The sequence below is a fragment of the Megalops cyprinoides genome, chromosome 17, assembly GCF_013368585.1.
Source record: "Megalops cyprinoides isolate fMegCyp1 chromosome 17, fMegCyp1.pri, whole genome shotgun sequence".
Classification (NCBI taxonomy): domain Eukaryota; kingdom Metazoa; phylum Chordata; class Actinopteri; order Elopiformes; family Megalopidae; genus Megalops; species Megalops cyprinoides.
In genome coordinates, this window is record NC_050599.1 from 11,941,083 (window position 1) to 11,960,913 (window position 19,831).

Genomic DNA, 19,831 nt, shown 5'->3' on the forward strand with positions numbered 1-19,831 from the left:
GTCAACTTTTTAGAAGGAATCTCTGCTACGGTCTGCGTTACTTTGGTAAATTCTGCGACGCTGTCTTCTACATAAAACAGTTTTAGAGGAAGTATTTGGGCTGACGGAGCGTAATTGGTTTAATTTCTCTTGGATTTGTCCGGTGAGAATTGTCCCTGTAGGAATATTTGGATCCCTATGGATGTCAGCTTTTAGAACAACATATGCGCAAAGGAATGGTGAAAATTTCAAAGGGTGAGATCAAGTTAGCTTTTCCTTGCAAAGGTGCTTGCCACCGAGAAAGGAGGTCGTATCGTTACATATGCTTCTGGACTGAAACTCAGCTCAATCAGAAGGATCAAACTGAACCATGGAGGAGAATCAAGCGTCCTCCACTCCGGAGCCCCAGACAGACAGCAACTTGTCTGACAGTTTCTCTAAACTATGGACAGATGTGATGGGGATGCTGGTAAGTTTGGGGGCAGTTGGGGGAGGGGTAACAGGAAGGTAACAGCCAACTGACTAAAGGGTTTTTTTCACGCGAGTTAATGAAAGGGGGTCTCATTGTCTTGTCAGGCTGTTGATAGAAGCTAGTAAGTGTAAATCACAGCTTCAAACAAGAGTCATCTGTTGCGTCTGCATATTTGAATAAAACGCTGGCGGTTAGATTTCAGATTGTTTTCCCTTATCAAGATACCGTGAAGTATTTGTGGAATCGGATTTTTTCCTAATTGTTTGAGGAATTCTTCGGGCTTGTGTGATCGACTATCAATGCTACCAGAAATCGCTTAAAATGGTATGTGGCTGTTGGCCATTTTCATGTTTTGCTCTTACTTCTCACTGATGTAAATATGTAGGTAAACCTCCTGCAATGCGCTTGCTAACTGTAATTGGCTGCAACGTTGGAACAAATCAAAACCGGTGGATTGGGTTCGATTCAGCATGCAAGCGAATGAAAGTCAGGTTAAGGAATTAACTGTTTCGCTGTTCAGCACTATCAGTCGGTTTGGTCGATCGCTGTTACTTTTAAACATCCAGAGTTGTGCATCAGTTCATTATTGCTTGTACGTGTAAATGAAACTTTCCAGCAAAGTTTTTGCACGGAACTCCTGCCCCAGTCTCCTTCGGGAATTTTAACACTTGTTGCAGAGATTGGGTTTTGTGAAAGCGGATCCCGCTGGGAAGAAAAACAATTGCTCAAATTAAATGATACAGTCGGTATTTCATGAGCAGAATAATGGTTTAATTTGCTTTCCCTTTTGCTTGATGTTTAAACGTCTAAACTCAAGATTGATGATTCATTTTACGTGTCGTCTCTGATTTCTGTGAGGCTATTTGTTGTTTCAGTGGTTATTAGCTGGCTGGCGAATTCAACCACGCGTCTCTTCAGTTGTTTATGTTCGCCAGTGACTGGACTTGGCAGATGGTTTTGGTGTAGGAAATGGGGTGTATTGATAGTTTTTCTTGTTCTTGACCCATTTTCAGCTTTTCTCAAGTGCGTTGTTGAACCAACATATAACCACATATTACCGTGTTCATTTTGTTTGTTAATATATGTTGTTTGCAGCCAGTGTATAGATTTATGTGCATAATACTTATGCCAGAATAACAGTATTGTACGGCAGATTTTAAGAAGTGACTGTTGAACCTGCATTATAAACTCTTTTGTGTTTGTTACCATCACATGTTACCACCTATATTTTGTAAACCCATGGAAGTTTGGATTGTCACAGAAACACAGCAAACACTTGGTTTGTATGAAGGACCATAGTAAACAGGAGATCAGAACAAAGGCAAGCTTGCTGCAATATACACGCTTGGTCATTGGCAGTGTGAACCTGAAGGTGACTGACGAGATGTTACAAATTGGAGCTTGATCATTGAGTGCCGGCTTCTGTGTGTCTGGACGGTGCAAACGATGTGTGAATGTGCTCAGCCCGTAAGAGAGAGGAAAGATTGTTGTCTGGCGCTGCTCAGAAGCTAGGAAGGGACCTGAGGGTCTCTGCCAGGTGTTATAACTGAGTTTATCACTCTCTGCTGGAGGTCTGTGTCAAGAGCAGGTCCAGTGCTGGCAACTCTCCCCCTTAACTTCATGTTGTAGTTACGATATAGAGGGCTGTCCACAGAACACGGCTTGTCTCTGATGTGGAGGACATGTACAAAACCCCCTTCTTGGCTACCCACAGGTGAGAATTTTGGTGGGTACAGTTTTGCTCTAGGAGTTGATTGAATTGGTACTCAAGCAGGCAGAAGTGGCACATTGATTTGATTAGGGCCCTAATGCCACTCTATGTTTTCATGCTGAAACCGTAAAAGGCGATGTCAACGGACAAGTTAGTCTTTGGACATTATTTGTAGGAGACAGAGGACATCTCTTCAGAGGAATTACGGTGCAAGTCACACCATCGGTGGTAGGAATTATTCATATTGACCATACAGATTTGGATATCTAGCACTATGATCACTCTCCTCAAAGGTACAGCATAGGAAAGTAGAGGGAAACCTCTCATTCTCATTCATTTTAATGGAGCAACTCCCCACTTACATTCTGCCAAATTCACTGTTGTTGTTATTGTATTCATCAAAGATTTGAGAGTTTGAAACTGTGTTATTTCTTGATGTGACTCCATAGCTACAACATAGAGAGCTTATTTCATTACACACATTCTAATTTGGTAGTGCTGTTGTGCTTAAGTCACAGGAAAATGGAAAAGAATATGTACTGAAAGTTGAAAGAAATGATTAGTATCTCTGGTTGAGTGAACATGTGTTTCTGTTATTTCTTTTATGTCATTTGATTTAGGAAGCAAATTGTGCCTATCATCACTTCTAAAAGGACTATAGGAGCAAAGTCAAAGCTGTGCATAAAATTATTCATGGGTTGAGTGCAATACGATATTATTTTGGTACTCGTGGTTATGTGATGGTATTTTTTATTTTCCTGGAAGATGTTGTCACTTTCCAGTGTAGACTAAGCTCTCAATAAGTAGGACTCAAATGCTCCAGAATTACATTCTTCGCTGTGGAATTGAGGAAATCTGTGCTCTTTGCCATAGTCTAATGGAGTGGCTCAATACAAGGCCAAACGGGGAGAGCTGTAACACGTGGAGCGCTTTTAACGAGAATTCCTGTGTTTATGTGTCATATATTTGTGGTTCTGACCAAGTAAACAGACTTCTCAGTCGTCTAGCAGTTTTAATTAATGTATCTACTGCTACGAAATTCCGTCATGGCGGTTCAGTTAGCACAAAGTGCGGGCCCGGGCCCTCTAGACAGGAAGCGAGCTGCTTTTCTGAGCTCGGTGTCGCTTCTCACCTATGCGCGCCACGGCCATATCAGTGATCCAGGTTCCTTTCAGCACTTAGAAAGCCGTGACAATGCCTAATGCTTCTCACACAGTCCCCCCTGGGGAACACAAGGTCCGCATTCAGCGTATTGTGACCAGACATCCTGTTAAAGACCCAAACGCTGTAGGAGGCTGGGGGGGCCTGTGTCTGTCGCCAGCTCTGATGCCTGCGGTGGGCGTGGGCGAGGGTGTGGGGTGGAGACTGTGAGAAAACCCTCGTCTCCCGTCGTGCTCAGAGCTCCCTCTGCAAACCCACCTGGAGAGCTTAGCAGCTCCACCCAGGTGCCTGTGCAAAGGTACCTGTGCTCGCCCAGCATTGTCTGTGCCTGGAGTTTGTGTTTACCTCCTCCCTGCTGCTGCAGGCAGGAATAACAGCTGCCTATGTAGGTCAGAACTTTCTCCATTTAGAGCCCTAATTCAGCCTGATGCCTAAATGATTTAACCACGTATTTGGATAGCTGACAGTCATCCACTGTATTTGCCTGCTGGATGTCTGAAAGAGGCCCGTCATCCCCTACAGAAGGGATGGCTTCTGCAAAATAACTTGCGGATGGCATTTTTCAAACGAAGTGCCAGTTTCTTAGAAAGGGTACGTCACTCCGGGAAGGCATAAAAAGCATGCTCTGTAAGTGAAATGCCAGCAGGAGAAATGTTGCTCCAACATTTGCGAGGTGTTTGTGTGCCATCACTCCGGTCGTGTTCATGCAAGTTGGGCTTTTGTTTATGTGTCAGGTCCCCAGGCTTGATGTTACATTCAGGTTGAAATCTGTATTTAACAGCATGCAGTGGACAGATTAAATCAGTTTACATTCTCTGAGCCTGTCTGAAGTCAACCCAAGTGAGAAGACAGCCTAGTTTGGGCTGTGTGTGTGTGTTTGTGTGTGTGTGTGTGTGTGTGTGTGGCCATGGGGAGGGGGGCTGAATATGACTCAGTCCCAGATCAGTCCCATCCTGCCCAAATCTCTACGCAAACAGTGGTGGTCCCTACCAGGGAGCCATCAAACAGACCCCTCCCAGACTTCCTTAGCAGTGACTGAGGCCCCCCCCCCCCCCCCCCCCCCACCACCCCTTTCAGCTCTGCGGATTTCCTCAGGAAGCTGTCCTTAACCCCAGCCCCCCCCCCTTCCCCAACACACACACACTCCACCCCACACCTTCCCCGTACTTCCCCTCGATCCTCGGCCAGCACAGAGCAGGCCGGCTCTGCTCCGTACCTTGGCAGAGTGCGTTCAGGAAGAAGAGCTCACGAGGCCTGGTTTATTTGAGTCCAGCGGGACTGGCGAATGACTGGCATTGTCAGCGCTGAGGGAGGCACGGCCGCAGGAAGGCGTGGGAGGACGAGATCAGTTTCTCAGGACTCCTTTGTGGTAAAGGTTGCGCAGGGATCCGTGGGTTACCCGAACAGGCCTGCCCGTGATTTGCATTGTGTGTTGATTCATAGTGCCGCAGCGAAAGGGGAAGGTCCCATTCATCTCTTTGAAAACTCTGTGTTGTGTTTCTGTTGGCCGATAATGGCAAAATCAATCATGCTGTTGTCATCTTGAAGGTACATCAGATATATGACTGCTGTCACTATGTTTGACTAATGGTCAAACAAAGTAAGGTTAGCTTTAGAAATTCCTGGCTTGAACATTAAACCCTACAGTCATTAAAGAGTGCCTTGCAATAGTCTACAGTTACTGGTTTGTCCCTAAACCCTGGATGTTGATTAAGTACTAGTGTGAACTTGAGCACACTTTGTGTCTGTGCAGCATGTTATATTGTAGGCCAAAGATATTGAGCAACAGAGAAAACCACGGCAAGTCCTTATAACTTGTCATCTGAAATCGCAATATCCAGGCATGACCTTTTTATTGATTGAGGAGTTAAGTCAGTGATTTTGTGTCACATTCTTGACTTGTTAGGCAGCAGAAGCTGAGCATGGTTTTCTGGGTCTGATTCAGTTGATAAAATGAAAATTGTTTGCAGGTTATTGTTTGAGTAGGCAAATTTCAATAGAGAACGCAAGACTTGCAAATTCTGGGATGTAGGAGGTGGAAAAAAGCAGATGGAAATGGCCTTGTTTTGCAGTCTGCTGTGAATGTAATCTCAGCTTTCGCAAACCTCTCTTTTGTGAGGTTTTTTCCTGAAAATAACAAAATGAAAGACACATCTCGCTGCAGGCACAAGCTGGTCTCCTCACACAATGGCGTCGACTGCATTGCTATCTACATGAAAACCTCGAATTTGTCTCTGTTCGTTCTCAGGAAATATGCTGTTCCAGATTGCAAAGTGTGAACAATTCTAATGTGCTGGATTTTCACCAACACAATACCAGGGCTTGGTGGAAATGGCACTAGGTTGTTTGGGTTGGACAGAGGAGGCGGTGAGTATTTTTGTCCAGCCATTTGCGTTTGTACGGTTTTGAAAAAAGGTGCACCGTACTTTTGTATTTCCCACGCATATCATAGCATCCAAATCGATTTTCATTATGTCTGAGTAAACTGACAGGAATAGAAAATAGGCATTTTGAAGCAAACGTTAGTGTGTGTGGTCTATGAGCCACCGTATTCACAGTCAGCCTGCCTCAAGAATGCTGTCTAAAAGATGTGGCGTCCTGAAAGTTTCAATTCACCCAGCACTAAAGAAGCTGCACTGAGGATTGCGTGACAAACTAGGCCAGTAGTTTATGCTCTTAGGTTTTGGGGGAATGAGCAGCAAGGCATGATGGGAAAATGTACAGCTGTTTGGACCGTTCCTCTTCTTCTGGTCACTCCATCAGTCTGGTCTGTCCTTAACTGGGCTTATACTGTTATACTGTACCAACTTGAAATTGTTCAGGGATCATATGAGGACTTGTGCGTCATTAGTCGTTGTGTCAGTTTCAATCTGTGTATAAATAAATGAAATGCACCAAAGTATTTACCAAGATGGCATTAACATTTAAAGTTTCTGTCCCTGCGTTGCTGAAGCAATTGTTCCACTACTGGAAGACCTTCGGTTAATCTCAAATTTGAGTAGTTGCTGAACTTCCAACCAGACCGGGCAAAAAAAGCAAAATGCATAGTTTCCCCAGCGCTAAACGGTCTCCAGGTCTGTCGCCCCCCCACCATAAGTACAAATCCAGTATTTCGGGTGTTTTTCATGAACTTGAGGCCCTGAGGGCTGGCATTTTGAGTGCTGAAGGCTCTCGCGTGATGCTCCACAGTGGAATTTCTATTTTAGTGTTCCACACTGACTGCCTCTCCACTGAGCCGGTCGGGCTGGGCTTCGCCCCCCTTGTGAGTGCTTAAGGCGCTGCTTTTTGGAATTGCAGGAATGCATCAGTTAATTGATTTGCCGGGGTCCATCGCTGGCAGAGGTCAATGGTAGTGGTCAGTGGGCGGCCGGATTCTTCTCCGGCAGCTGTGTGGATCTGCATGTCTCCCTGACACACTGCGGTCGGGACGGCCTGCCTTCACACTGGCCCAGGCACGGCTACCTCTGCCACTCTGGAGAGCACGGCACAATGGCCTTTTGTTTGAGCTCCTCTGTCCAGATTAAGCTTTCAAATTGACAGCCTTCGCAAAGAGTCAAGTTGTTCATCACTCGTGTGTATCTCTCGTAATTGGCCGGCTCCTTCAACAAAATCAGCCCCATATGTCTCCGCTGTGCTGGATTAAAGGGGGTCCTGGTTATCGGTCTCGGAGATAGCAAACCGGGGGCTGTATTTTATTTTGTGGCGATACAGCTATGGAGGACTCGGAAAGCCAGGAAATAGTTGAGAGATGATGTCCGTGGAGTTGGCTGGAGGCTGGGGGAATGTTATGGGTTACACCTATCTGCGTACAATGTTTCTCAGGCTCTCAGCATGTTTAGTGTCTAAAGTGCGTTCTCTGTGTTCACGAGAGCTGGGATGGCAGTCAGATTTGACTTTGGGCAGGGCCGCTCCGCTTTGCGTCATCAGGGCGTCACGGAGTTTGTCATAGTGTAATCGAGCTCTCTGGCTCTGCTTTCCTCTCTGTCTTTACCCATTCATTTTTTGTTTACTGAAAAGTATTTTAGTGTTTTCTTAATCCCTTAAGTATTCTTGAACAGCATACATCCCATTAATGTAGAAATGGGCTGACCAGAACAGATTAAAGTGTAAAAAGGGGTATCACTTTGAAAAATCATGGATTGCATTCCTTTTTTGTTCCATGAACTTAAATGCTGCTCATTACCAAGGTTAGTGTTCAATAGTGTAAATAACGTGTCAGCTGCTCCAAACTTTGCTATACAGCGTTTCACGTCCCCTTTATCCTCTGTGTCAGTGATGGAGGGCTATTCCACAGCCCTTCTTTCCCTCCAGATGTTCACCCCCGTGAACCTCACGGGCTCCCCGGACAATAGCCCACAAATCTGCCTCCGCCAGCAGCCATGTAGCCCTTTGTTTTTTACCCCCACCTCCTCCCCCCATCATTTACAACCTGCCCTGAGACATGGGCTTTGCGTTAGAGGGGCGATCCATCATCCACACAGCTGTAACCATCTGCCGGCCGAGCTTCTCGCTTGCATCACGGCTATCTTTCTTGGGCTTGCTGCAGAGGAATGCCAGGTATTTTAATGCGCTGAACTCCTTCGATCTCCCGAGAGCCGGGACGAAAGGCGCAGGCATGGATTGACATATGTTGCGCATATGCTACCTCTCCGGGTCATCCATCAGGCCCTGCTCGTGTCCCCTCGGCTGCTCTGATCTTCGCAGCCCCGCGACGTAAACGTGTTGCCACGTCAGACACCTGCACACCCAGCCAACTTAATAAAGGTGCGTCTGGGCTGCAGCGGAGGGATACACTGGCTCCATCGCCATGAACGTAAGGCATAATCCTGTCTCTGGCTCTGGGTCCTGTCATCTCAACTGCCTTGGAACGTCCACGCAGTTATCATAAGGTGTGACAAAGAAGAGAACGACTCTGTTCCTCAAGCATAGTCATCTGGTCGGTGTTCAGATGACTAATATGTCATGCACCAGACAGACGAGTGGAAGGAGGGGAGGTCGGGCTGCAGAAGAAACGCTGAAGTAGTCCAGCCCGGCTCCACAGAGGTATGGCCGGTCCCCATCGAGAAACTTTTGACTTTTTTTTCGCAAACGGAATCTGGAATGCACGAAAATTTACCCGCGAGACGCGGAGAATGCGCCTGGGGGAATTTCAGCAATTTTGAAACCCTCAGCAACATTGTAAGTTTTGTCCATCTTGGGGGGTGGGGGGGGGGGACTGGTGTTGTAGATACAGTGGAAAAATTGTATCAAGGCAGAATAACAAAATGGGCTTTGACTCTGACCTCGGTTTAATCGGGCTCTTGTAAGAGCAGTGCTTGTTTTGTAAATATCAATCCTGAATTCATTTTTGCGGCTGTCCCTTTTTAAGCATTTTAAGATCAGGAGAAATGTATAGAGCAGTTGTGAGAGGTAGCCCGCATTGTTAAGTGTACTTTGTGACCGTAAATTTGGGGGGAATATATGGGAGAAGTTGTCAGTGTATCTTTTAGTCTCTGAGTGTTATTTTCTCAGCAGAGCGAGGAAGCAGTTCACTGGTATGTGTGGCACACTTTACAGCTCGCAGCGCTTTATTTATCTGGATCTGGCAAGGATGCGGGATTACAGAGCGGGGCTTTGTGCTGCCTGGGCACAGACCTGCCTGGCGGTGAGGAGCCGACGGTGGCGGACTTTAAATCATTGCTCTCGGGGGTCAGAGCCGCAGCTGAAACGCGAGATACAAGACTTAACCGATGGTCATCTGCAGGAAGAGATGACTCCGCAGACTTTCGACAAGATGAGAAATATTGCTCATTCTCCTTCTGCCGGTGCCCCCCTCCCCCCAGCCCCTGAGGCCTGTGATTTTTTGACCCTAGGCCCCGTCTTAAAACAATGCGCTTTTAAGGTGAGCGAGATCTTTCCTCGTCCAAACAGAATGTTTTGGTGTGACCGGGCTTCCTCACGGCCGGCCCCAAACGCGCAGCTCCCGCACAATGGCAGGAACTGGGGTGTAAGGTTGCGCCGCAGCAGAAACTGAGGCTCAGCTGAGGCGTGCTCTCTGCGCCGGCCAACAGGCCGAAAGCAGAGTGCGTTGCTGATGCGTGGGGTTCAGCAGCATCACTGCGGCCCCCCCTCGCTTTTAGAGGTCCCAGCAGGGCAGAGCTTAATGGTGTGTGGAGGCCACGGACCAGCAGAGGAGGACAGTGCCTCTGACACACAGCTTCTGCTTGCCTCATGGTTCAGGCACTCCACCAATCCTGTATTCCTGCCTTAGTGTATATATTCTCAAGCACGAATGCGGTAGTGCTTGGAAAGCTTGAGGCGCTAAGCTAATGATGGTCAGGAAGTACCTTTTAAGCTTGATTTTTCAGTGTGAAAATTGTTTTTTTTTTTTTGTCAATAGCATGACCGTTCATTTGCACAGCGTGGAATGAAAGGAAATGGAATCTGCGCAATTAAGACTTTGTGTGCCACATGCTTATTAGTTGGCGCCTCTCGCTCGCTGATAATCAAAGCCGTATGCGACAGGTTTTTTCTGTTCATTCCTTTTTTTTAATGAACCCTGCCCAGTTCTCCATCAGATGTGAAAACGGGTTGTTAACAGTTTATTTGATCAAACTCAGTGGGGCGCTTGGGCTCCTTGATGACTGCTCTGTGAGTAGACCAGGCGCTCTTCCTCTGTGGTGATGGCCCACGTCCTCCTCACATCTCACCTCTGCTTCTCTCTCCTGCAGGATGGTTCTCTGGGCAACATTGATGACCTCGCCCAGGAGTACTCAGAGTATTACAACACCTGCTTCAGCGACGTCAGCGATAGGATGGAGGAGCTACGCAAACGCAGAGTGTCTCAGGAACTGGACGTGGTAAGACCTCCGACCCCCAGACCCCACCTCAGTCTTGGCCAATGTGCAGTCAGTCTGCCCAGCAGACCAGTACATAGCATAGAATGCCTCTCAACCTGGAAAAGGTCACTCCATTTCGCTTTAGCCTACTACTACAAAAATATGATTCATGATCCAGCCTCAGGGCATTGCTAGCATTACATTTTGGTCCAATAATGCTGGATAGATTTCAGTTTTCTGCCTTCTCCCACCACTGCCCGAAGGTGTATGTGTGACTGACAGGACAATAATCAGTCATGCACACAGCTTAAAATATAAGCTCAGAATGTGAAAAGTCAATCTTTAACAGAGTAACTGTCCATACATGGAGGTGTCTCAACACAATTCCAGTGGAGTAGGCTGTTGAGTTGCATGTACTTAATGGGCTGTTTTTGCAGTGGATACAAAAATGGCTGCCTGTTTTGCTTTGTTTTGTTGTTTTTTGCTAAGCATCAGAACCTGTATTTGTGATTTTATTGTGCATAAATCCAAAACATTTTTCGTTTGCATGGTTTCTCCTCTTTCAAAGCCTTTCCTCACATGCATTGGAAACTCTTTTACGGCTCGAATGGGACCCCAGAAAATGTACATAGCTGTGTGGGACTTTGTGTGTGTCTGCATTCTAAAGCAGATTTACCCCCTCCCCTCTCTCAGTAAGAAAAACATTATTCTCTGGGCTTTTTGGAGGGATGTAGGGTAGTGGGGCACCAAAGGTTGCCAGGTAACCAACCGACTTATTTAAAAATGCGGTGGTTATGTAAAGAGGACTTCTCTCTCCAGCATGGCCGGAAGAGGAGAGAAATCAGGTCTTTATAAGCATCCACATTTAGCGTGGTGTGCTGCATATTCATACGAGTTGTACAAATGGTATTTTCATTTGAAGCTCTTGAACACAAGCAGTAGCTTTTCCAATGGACAGTTTTTTTTTTAGAACTGCAATTAAAACTGAGAGACTTATCATTTTAAGGTGGATTTTTTTCTCCTTCTGCTTCTTTAATGAAAAGCAGGCTGTTGTGAGCTTGTGGAAACTCTGCACCCAGCCCAACGGCCTTCATACCAAGTTCATACCTCCTGTTTGTGTAAGGGCCGTGCCTTATAAAATTACAATCATTCAACGTACATCTAACGTTTCACAGTTAACCCTTTCATTCCTACGTGGCAATGAGGGGAATGCACACTGGTCGGACTGGAAAAGCTCCTAATCAAACTGCACAAACCCGTACCAAAGGGAAAATATTAAAAATACTTTTCACTTAACTAACTTATCATTTGAATTCTGAACTGCTTATTTAATTTGTTGAAAGCAGCCTTTCCATTTTAGATGAAATAAGTGGTACACAGAAGAGATTTGATGTATGTTAACGCAGAGGAAAGATCACACTTTGAAAAGCTCACCAAAAACCAAACTGAATACTTCTGTACCAAGGGTCTGATTTGTGAGAAGTGCACAAGTTTTTTCCCCGAAGTTGAGCTGTCTTTAATAATAATGGAATGGATCTGCGTACTTCACTTATCAGCCTTTGGGAAGGCTCCATGCTGGCAAAATGGAGCTGGAAAAAGGAAGTAATATTCAGAGAATTTACAGTCATGGAGCTTTTGGCTTGATTTGATCAGAGTTTGGAAAGGATCAAGGGAATTTCTCTGAAACCTGGAAGTGTACAAGACGGCAGACAGCTGTCTCTGCACAGCTTGGTTCTGTTAACAGAGGAACAGGAAGAGCCTTGCCTTCAGCCCCATGTTTATACAGTCATGTGAACACCGCAGGAGATATCAGTAGAAAGTACTGTTTACTTGAATCAGCAAGCATTGCCCGTGGATTTTTTAACATGGCCTCTGCAATCGAATAAATTTTAGTCTCTGTTTTTTTTTTTCTTTTCAGTGAATGGTTGCCAGATGGAAACAGCATCTTGTATTTAAGCCTTGTAGTTTTGTGTGAAATCAGACTTTTTTTATCTCTTCCCAATTAGCACCCATGTCTCACTAATCTTTGTATCTCAATCTCAGTGGCGACCATTGCAATCTGAGAATTTAATGTAATAAATTGCCATATTGTTGGACCCTGGCACTGCTGGCCTCTGATCGGAAACAAAACAGAACAAGACGCATCTGTCGCATCATCGTTCAATCCATGTATTAACGTTACATCAAAAGCATGTATGAATACCTAGTGAACGGTTATTCCAATCTGTCATTAATAATACAGTGCATCTAGACGGTTGTTTTACCTATCCTTTAAATGCACAAAACAACAAAATTGTTACATCCACAACGTCCAATTAAAACGGCATAATATAGCCGCACTCCCTTGTGCGAATGCGAAATATCCTTCCTTTTCAGCACAACAATTCAGTTGCTGTCTTCGGAAATTCACTGATTCAGGCCATATTGTCTTGTCTGTTCGAATGACGCATATATGCAGCTCTGAAAGCATTCAGAATTACAGAAATATTACTGAATATTAAGTCTGTTGAAAACATACATCACAATATGAGTGGCATTGCGTGAATTTTTTTGTGTTGCATGTGTAAACTTTTTTTGTGGCACCGCTATCAGATTAGCAGTAATTGTTAGTTGTCAGTAATTTGAACACACGTAACAGCAGGCTAGTTTGGCATGGTTGCACTTGCATTCCTCACAGATAGGCACACTGTCCGTAAGCGTGCCTGTCTGCGACACAGTGAGTCCTGGAATAAACCTGAAAGAGGAAGAGGAAAGGGCTTGTGGCTAATGTTGAGTCTTTCCAGCCCAGATAATGTGGAACTGCCAACCAGCTTCCATCTGAAATCCCCCTGGTCCTATCGCAATAAATGTAATTATGCCAAAAGGCCAATTAATGGGCTGGCATTTAGGCATATCCTCTGAGGTTTAACCTGCAGGGTGGTTTGTCAGTAGTAAAGGTTAAACAATGTCCTGCTCATTGTGGTTTGAACCCTCCTCCCATAGCGCTCCCTTCAACAGCGTGCTGCCCTTCACAAAGGCCCCGCGTCAGTCATGTGACCCAGTGGCAGGGGTCACGCCCGCGGAAACGCTTCCTGCTCTTCACCCCACAGTGTGTAAAGAGAGGTCAAGGGTCACGTGAATTCTACAGGGGCCAGTTACCATTGGCATTGCAAAAGAAACTGGGCTTACTTTCATTTTTTTATGTTCAGCTTTTTGTCAGTTGTTTTAATTGGTGTTAAAATGTTAGCAGTAAAAACTGGGGTTGTTCCAGCAGGGAATCTGTAGCAATTGGGAAGCTGGATTAAGAACTGGACACAGTGGAAGTGGAGATGCTGTTTAAGAAGCTGTTTGTTTCCGTGTCAGAATAATTTTCTCATTTTCTCATTTATGTTCACTGTGTTTTATTGCCCTCTCTAACCCAGTTTCCATTGGGTTTTGAAAAACCTTGAAAGCGCAAATGCATAGTTAGAGACAAAAAATGCAGTTTGGTTTCTTTAAAAATGCTCAGACTCTCCACATCACATGAGGCAGAACATTGTTTTTCTTTCACAACATTGTTACTGGCTTATTGGCTGATTCCATTTAGTGCTTAATGTTTTTTTTTGGTCTCGATTTGTTTATGATTGGCCATTCAAGTGCAACCCAAACTGTTTGTGAAGCGTCGGTTATGGTTGTCAGAGAGCCAGTTTCCTGTGCTAAGTTTTTTCAGGGTTTTTTCTCCTCCTTGTTTGTTTTACAACTGTGAGGCAGACAAAGGGTTAAGTCAACACCAAACCCCAACCCCCTCCACACACACACACACACACACACAGACGCAGAGAATGTGGTTTGGTGGATTAACTGCGTCATGGCCAGTTGTTCCAACATGACCATTTGCTTCAGCTTGGAGATCAAACCCCTACAGCTGTTCTGCTCTGCAAAGATGGCTGTGCTGACTTTGCACCTCCATGGAGGATGATACATTGCAAGGGACTTCATTTCCCATAAGGAGCAGCACTTACTTGTGTCTGTGTAGGTAGCAGCCATCTGCTTGACCAAATGGCCCTTGATTTGAGACTGAATTATCTCACTGTAAAATACTCATAACAAATTTGTTTGAAATATGATGCATTTGAAGCTTTGGGGTACATGAAAAAATGGTGGACAGCGCAAATACAAATCTATGACAGTAAGAGGAAAAACCCATGTTGGGCTGCAAGATCTGAATGGTAGCATTACGGTAGCTAGCTTTACTGAACAGAGCTTACGGGCTTTCACAATTTGTGTTCTGGATTGTCTAAAAAAATCCGAAAATGCTTGTGTTGACCAAATGAGCAAGAGAAGGTACACAAATATTTAATTTCAAAAATAAATAATCGTTTAATTTCTAAAATAATACTCACATTTGGAATAGAATACAGCCTTTTTTGTCTTGAGTTGATCCTGGTGTACATTGAGTTTAGGCTGGTGCTCTTTGGAATAGAGAGGTTAAAGAGGTAACCATATGACCAATTCTGTTGACATCAATCATTCAGTATTATACTTTTACTAGTAATGTGCATGTGTGCATGATCACAATGCCATCCCCTCTGTTAAATAGATCAGCTTGTGCTACTGTCAGACACAAGAAGATGATGTATTAATACATATACCAGGACATGTTTGACAAAACACACCTGCCTCCCGGGAATAATACAAATAAGTGTACATCTATGTCTACAAGGGAAACTGCTTTTGCAGTCTCCAGACCTCAGTGCAACAGACAGTTTGTGTTTTGAAATGAAGAAAGCTGGTCAAAAGCAAGAATTAAGAAATCTGACAGAGCTGGAGAAATTGTGCCAGGAAAAGTGGACAGTACTTCCTCTGGAGAATAAGTGCTTGGAACTCCTCAGTGTCAGCGAAGTCAAGGGAAATGTACAAAATTCTTATCCCTCAGGTGTGAATAAATCGTCATCTGACACTTAAACAGGTAAAAGAATCACATCAAAGAGAATCCCTAAGGAAAGGAAAAAAACTTGAACATGCCAAGTAAAATTTTTGTGGTATTTTTTCCTAATGCTACTGGCTTGCGTCTGCTGCTTTTTAAAATGATTTGTAATCCAAAGCTGCTTGGCCTTGTGTTGGGTAAAGTTCAAAAATCAAGTTTAGACTTGCTCTGTGTTTCAAGGAAGCTTGCCGTTTAGTTGGGACATAATTCTTTCGGTGACGCTAAAAATGATTAAATGGGTCAATCTGTGTGGGTGAGTCATGGCACGCTAAGCCTTAGAAGAATTCCACCAGTCATCTGTTAATTTACCCTCTGTCAGTTTACTGTTCTGGGATCAGTATATGTGGAGCTGCTCGGGTTTATTTTTGTTGTTGTTCACACTAGGCCTGTATACCCTTGGGCATCAAGTCATGCGCGGGTATTCCGCTATGAACATGTGCGCTGCACTTGTGTTTTAATCAAATATTTTTGAGGAGATGACAAAACCAGAGCTCATTACTGAGTAGTCTGTTTCACACGTATAAAGGGTTGACCTTTCCTACAAAGGGAAATGCTAAGAAAAATACTGAATTGCACAATATCTCGGCGGTGTTTGATGAGAGTTCCCGTAGATGGATTTGTGTTTCGCGTTGGCCTTGGGGGGAGGGGAGGTGGCGGAGCGGCGTTAGCGCAGACTTGGCACGGCGCTCTGGCTTTTTGCGTGCATCTCGACAGGCAGGAACGGCTGGTCCTGCAGGCCCGCTCCGCCATTCCGGTTCCTCCGTGAGGTCCCTGGCAGCCCGGGTCCTGTAAGCCACCGCACACCGCTGCACGCCGCTGCCCACCCACGCTTCCTGCAGCCTCGCCACCGCGGCGGGGGGTTTGCCCAGGCTGCGCAAGAAGCCGCGCGCCCACCTGCTCCTCCAGCCGCCGACCTGTTTCGAATTCACACACCGCAACGTCAGCCATTTGCCCGCGGCCTTCCAGTTATTCCTTTAAATTAAGCTTGGCGCTCTCGCTGTGCGCTTGTTTATTTTCAGTGCATAGAAAAGTTCCGTTTACTACACAGTTTACTCTGAATGCTTCCATTCTACACTAAACAGCATCGCCAGTTTTCTTTTCCTCCTCCATTGTGGTTATTTATGGCGGGGAAACAAACTTGGGTGTTAGTTTTCTTTGCAGTCTTTTTAAAGCCGTCTGCCTCCTCTCTCCCCCCCACCCTCTAAACAGCTGTCTGAAAAGTTTGCGTTTTGAGTGATATCACTGAAAGCTGCAGCAGTAGGTCAAGGATTAGCTCAGGAATAAAATGGAGGCACCTCGGCAGCGGGCCACGCGCTGCCCATCTGAAAAGAGACCCCGGTGTCTATCTCCGAGCGACATCGTGATCCTCATTAGCCGAAATCTTCCCCGCACTTCTTAGAGGAATGTATCTAATATTATAACGAGTGCCGAGAGACAGCAAACATGAAAGTCATGTGCAAGCCATGAGCGAACTACAAAGACTCATTGGGAGACCCACAGAGGATCGGTCTCGGTTGCGTATGACAGAGAGAAGAGGTTACTGTGAAGGAGAAGACCAGCATTGTCTGTATGTATCTTGTTTCTCTACCAGCAGGGAGTCTGTCCAAGTAAGATTTCAGATTGCAGAACGCTTTCATTTTCCGTGGGTTTGATTTCCCTCTGTCTGCAGGACACACACATGTCAGCTTTTTGGACTCCCCGCCAAACTCCGCACCCCTGGTTTATTGAAGCCTGTGTCACACAAATTAATGTCAGTTTTTTTCCTCAGTTGGGAAAAAAAAAATAAAAAGGAATTAACGAAATGCACTTTTAACAATTCCCTCTCTGTGTTTGTGCTTGGACAGCGTGGAGTCAGTGGATGGACAGATGAAGGCTTTGTGCTCTGTGGTTGAGGAAGGCTGGAAGTGCTGGCCGCGAGCAGCGAGAGAGCGCAGTACACCGACCGCACAGTCGGGTGGCGCTCTGAAGTCTGGGCTCGATGCCTGCAGAGATATGGTAGCAGACCACAGCGGGGAGGGGAGGGGAGCGGAACAGTTGGGGGGGGGGGGGGGGGGCTGGGGGGGGCAGACCTAAATCTACCAGAGAGACGCATGGGGGGGGGGGCAGACCTAAATCTACCAGAGAGACGCAAGCAGCAAAGCTTCCAGTGAGATCAAAGAGCGAGTAATCTAACAACATCTGCACCTTCATCTGAAAGCCATTTTCTACCTGACTGTGTGTGTATTGGTGCTGTAAGAATTCCTGGACAGGATCGGGGGCTTATTTTCTGTTCGGGTGAAGGGGGGCTATCAGGACTGTCGCACAGTGCCTCTTCGTGATTTTAGGGCGGTGTGACTTCAGAGCATAAATCTGTAGCTCTGTCTGGGCTTGGGAGGAACAAAGCCTGTGGTTTGCAGAACTTTGTAAATACATTTTTATGCCCTTGGCAGAGCCGGGGACTTTTGGGAATTTCCTAATTCCCTTGGATGGACATTCTGTTCGGCAGTGATTCCAAGCTTTGCAGGACACCCTCTGATTTACGGTCGCGCTCCTTCCGGACCCTGCCAGCTTCCACTGAACGCTATTGCAGACCTGCTAAAATGGAGGATCAGTGTCATTGCATTAAAAAACCCTGGCTTCTGTATATGGCTCAGACGTAATGAGAGGGGCTGTTCTTAAACCTATCACTGAAGCAGCATGAGGTTTCTTTTTTCATTTGGTGTGTAACATGACACCTGTGCTCCCAACATGACACCCGACCTTTGGCATTGTGGAGGCTAATGTGCGCCTTTAGGGACTGTTGCCATCTCTCACTGATCCAGACTCACCCAACCCAGCCATGGTCCTGCAGTTCACAGTTTTGTGTGGAGGGCTCAGACTGATCCAAGGTCAGTGTTTGGGAGGGCAGCCTGCATGTCACACCCGCAGCCTTGCCTCATGCGAGCTTCCGCAGGCGCAGCCTTTTTCCACCCGCCCGCCCCCTCCTTCCAGAGGGAAGTGAGTGCGTTTCCTGGCCCCTTGGCCCCGCTGCAGTCAGTCTGTTATGGAAAGGGATGAATCAGCCTCAGGCTGCTCTTTTAGCAGCGCCTGTCACACGTCCAGCGTGTTGAAACACTCCGTGTCCTGAGGGCCGAACTCTGCGGCTGCAGCTCTGCCAGCGTGGTTCTGAGGAGCAGGGGGGGGCACCGCGAGCAGGCCAGGAGAAACGGGGGTGTTACCCTGCAGGTGCGCTCCGACGGCCCTCCCCTCTTTTCATTAGCTCGTAGCAGGCCTTTCAGAATGTGGACGTGCCTTCCTCTGGACTCAGCCGTGCTCCTGGTGGGAGGGGGAGGCTTCATGAACCACGCAGTGGGTGGACTGTGTGCTTTCAGGCATGACATTGGTTCAGATGAGTCAAAAGTCTCTGGTGTCCACAACAAAACACTGTGACTGGTTCAAGGTAGTCCGTCGCTGATGACATGTGAGAGTGCCATCTTTTGGGGTTCACAAAGTTTCTTTCTCCCATCTGTAGGTTTAGAGCTGAAACTGGGTCACATTGAATTTTGGACATGTTCATATTTTCATATTCATATTCATCATTCAGCAAAGTCAGGGTTGATTGGTTGTACACACTCATTTGGGTACTTTACAGGCCTCTGGTATTAAATGTACTAAACTGTAAAAGATTTCCAATTTATGATTTCTAATTAACATTTGCCAAAAAAAAAATTACTACAAAGCAAGTAATTTCTTATCAAGGATAGAGAATCGTGAATATTTCAAAATGGCATTAGATACTTCCCATTTTCAGATAACCACTGCTCATTTGTAACATATGTTAGGGAATTCCTTTTCTGCTTACATGTCGAAATAAAACTGGATGAAAAAAACGAAAGTAGAACTACTGTATTTGTTTGATGAAAAGAGGACATATGGCCTAAGTGAGAACAGCAATGATACAGGTTGCTCGCCGTGGGAAGTTAGAGGAACGGAAGCCTGTAAAAGCCAAATGCAAGAGTTAATTCCACAGTAGGAACTAAGACTGGTCACTGGTAATACCGAGACTCAAGATGGGAAGTTGTTAAAGTTGGCGGTTAGAACCTCTCTTTGGTAACTACTTAAGACTCTTACCGTATTAGAACTGCCATTCCAGGATGCAGGAATAACAGTGTGATAAAGACCTCAGAAATGTCACTTGGTTATTTCAAGCTGAGTAATATAAAAGGGATTTATTCTGCCAGATCCCTTGACCGACTTAAAGGTTTTTAATAAGCAGAAAAATATGTAGCAGATTACTTAGCCCTCAGCGTTCAAATCTTTACCAGTGCACTTAAAATTAATTTATGAAAGATTTATTTGTACATTAGCGTTTTAATCTTTATTTAATTATATGTCAAAGTAGTTTTTCTTGGTGATACAGATATCAAATGTATTTGAAAACATTAACTGTTTCCATGTTTTGGAAGCAGAGCAAATATTACTTACAGTCCATCTGATGGTGGAGCCGTGTCATTGGCGAGGCATACAGAACATTTGCACCTGATTCGCGTCAGCAAAGTGAATTCAGTAAAATTTATTGAGTAAATTACAAAATTGGAAAAAAATGGGCACCATAACACGGGGCATGGATGGCATGGATGACGTGGACATAGAAACACATACACAGTGGTGTTTGGGGTAGTCATGCTTACGGGCTCCTCCAGAATGTGCCTTTGGCGTCTGTGGAGCAAACCGGAGATCCCTGCTCAACGTGCTCACCTCCATGCGGTGCAGACCTGCTGCGCCCC

At 45.6% G+C, this 19,831-nt stretch overlaps 1 protein-coding gene across 4 annotated transcripts in view; it reads left to right on the forward strand.

Moving 5' to 3' along the window:
• sash1a (SAM and SH3 domain containing 1a) overlaps positions 1–19,831 on the forward strand; it is a 271,804-nt gene that overhangs the window by 209,977 nt on the left and 41,996 nt on the right. For 2 of the 4 annotated variants that reach the window (XM_036549603.1, XM_036549606.1), the window contains exons 1-2: positions 9–448; positions 10,034–10,162. In XM_036549603.1, coding sequence (XP_036405496.1) covers positions 350–448; positions 10,034–10,162 — 228 coding nt within the window. In that variant the 5' untranslated portion in view covers positions 9–349. Of the gene's footprint in view, positions 1–8; positions 449–10,033; positions 10,163–19,831 lie in introns of those variants that run through there. The other 2 variants (XM_036549602.1, XM_036549604.1) reach the window with 1 other exon arrangement.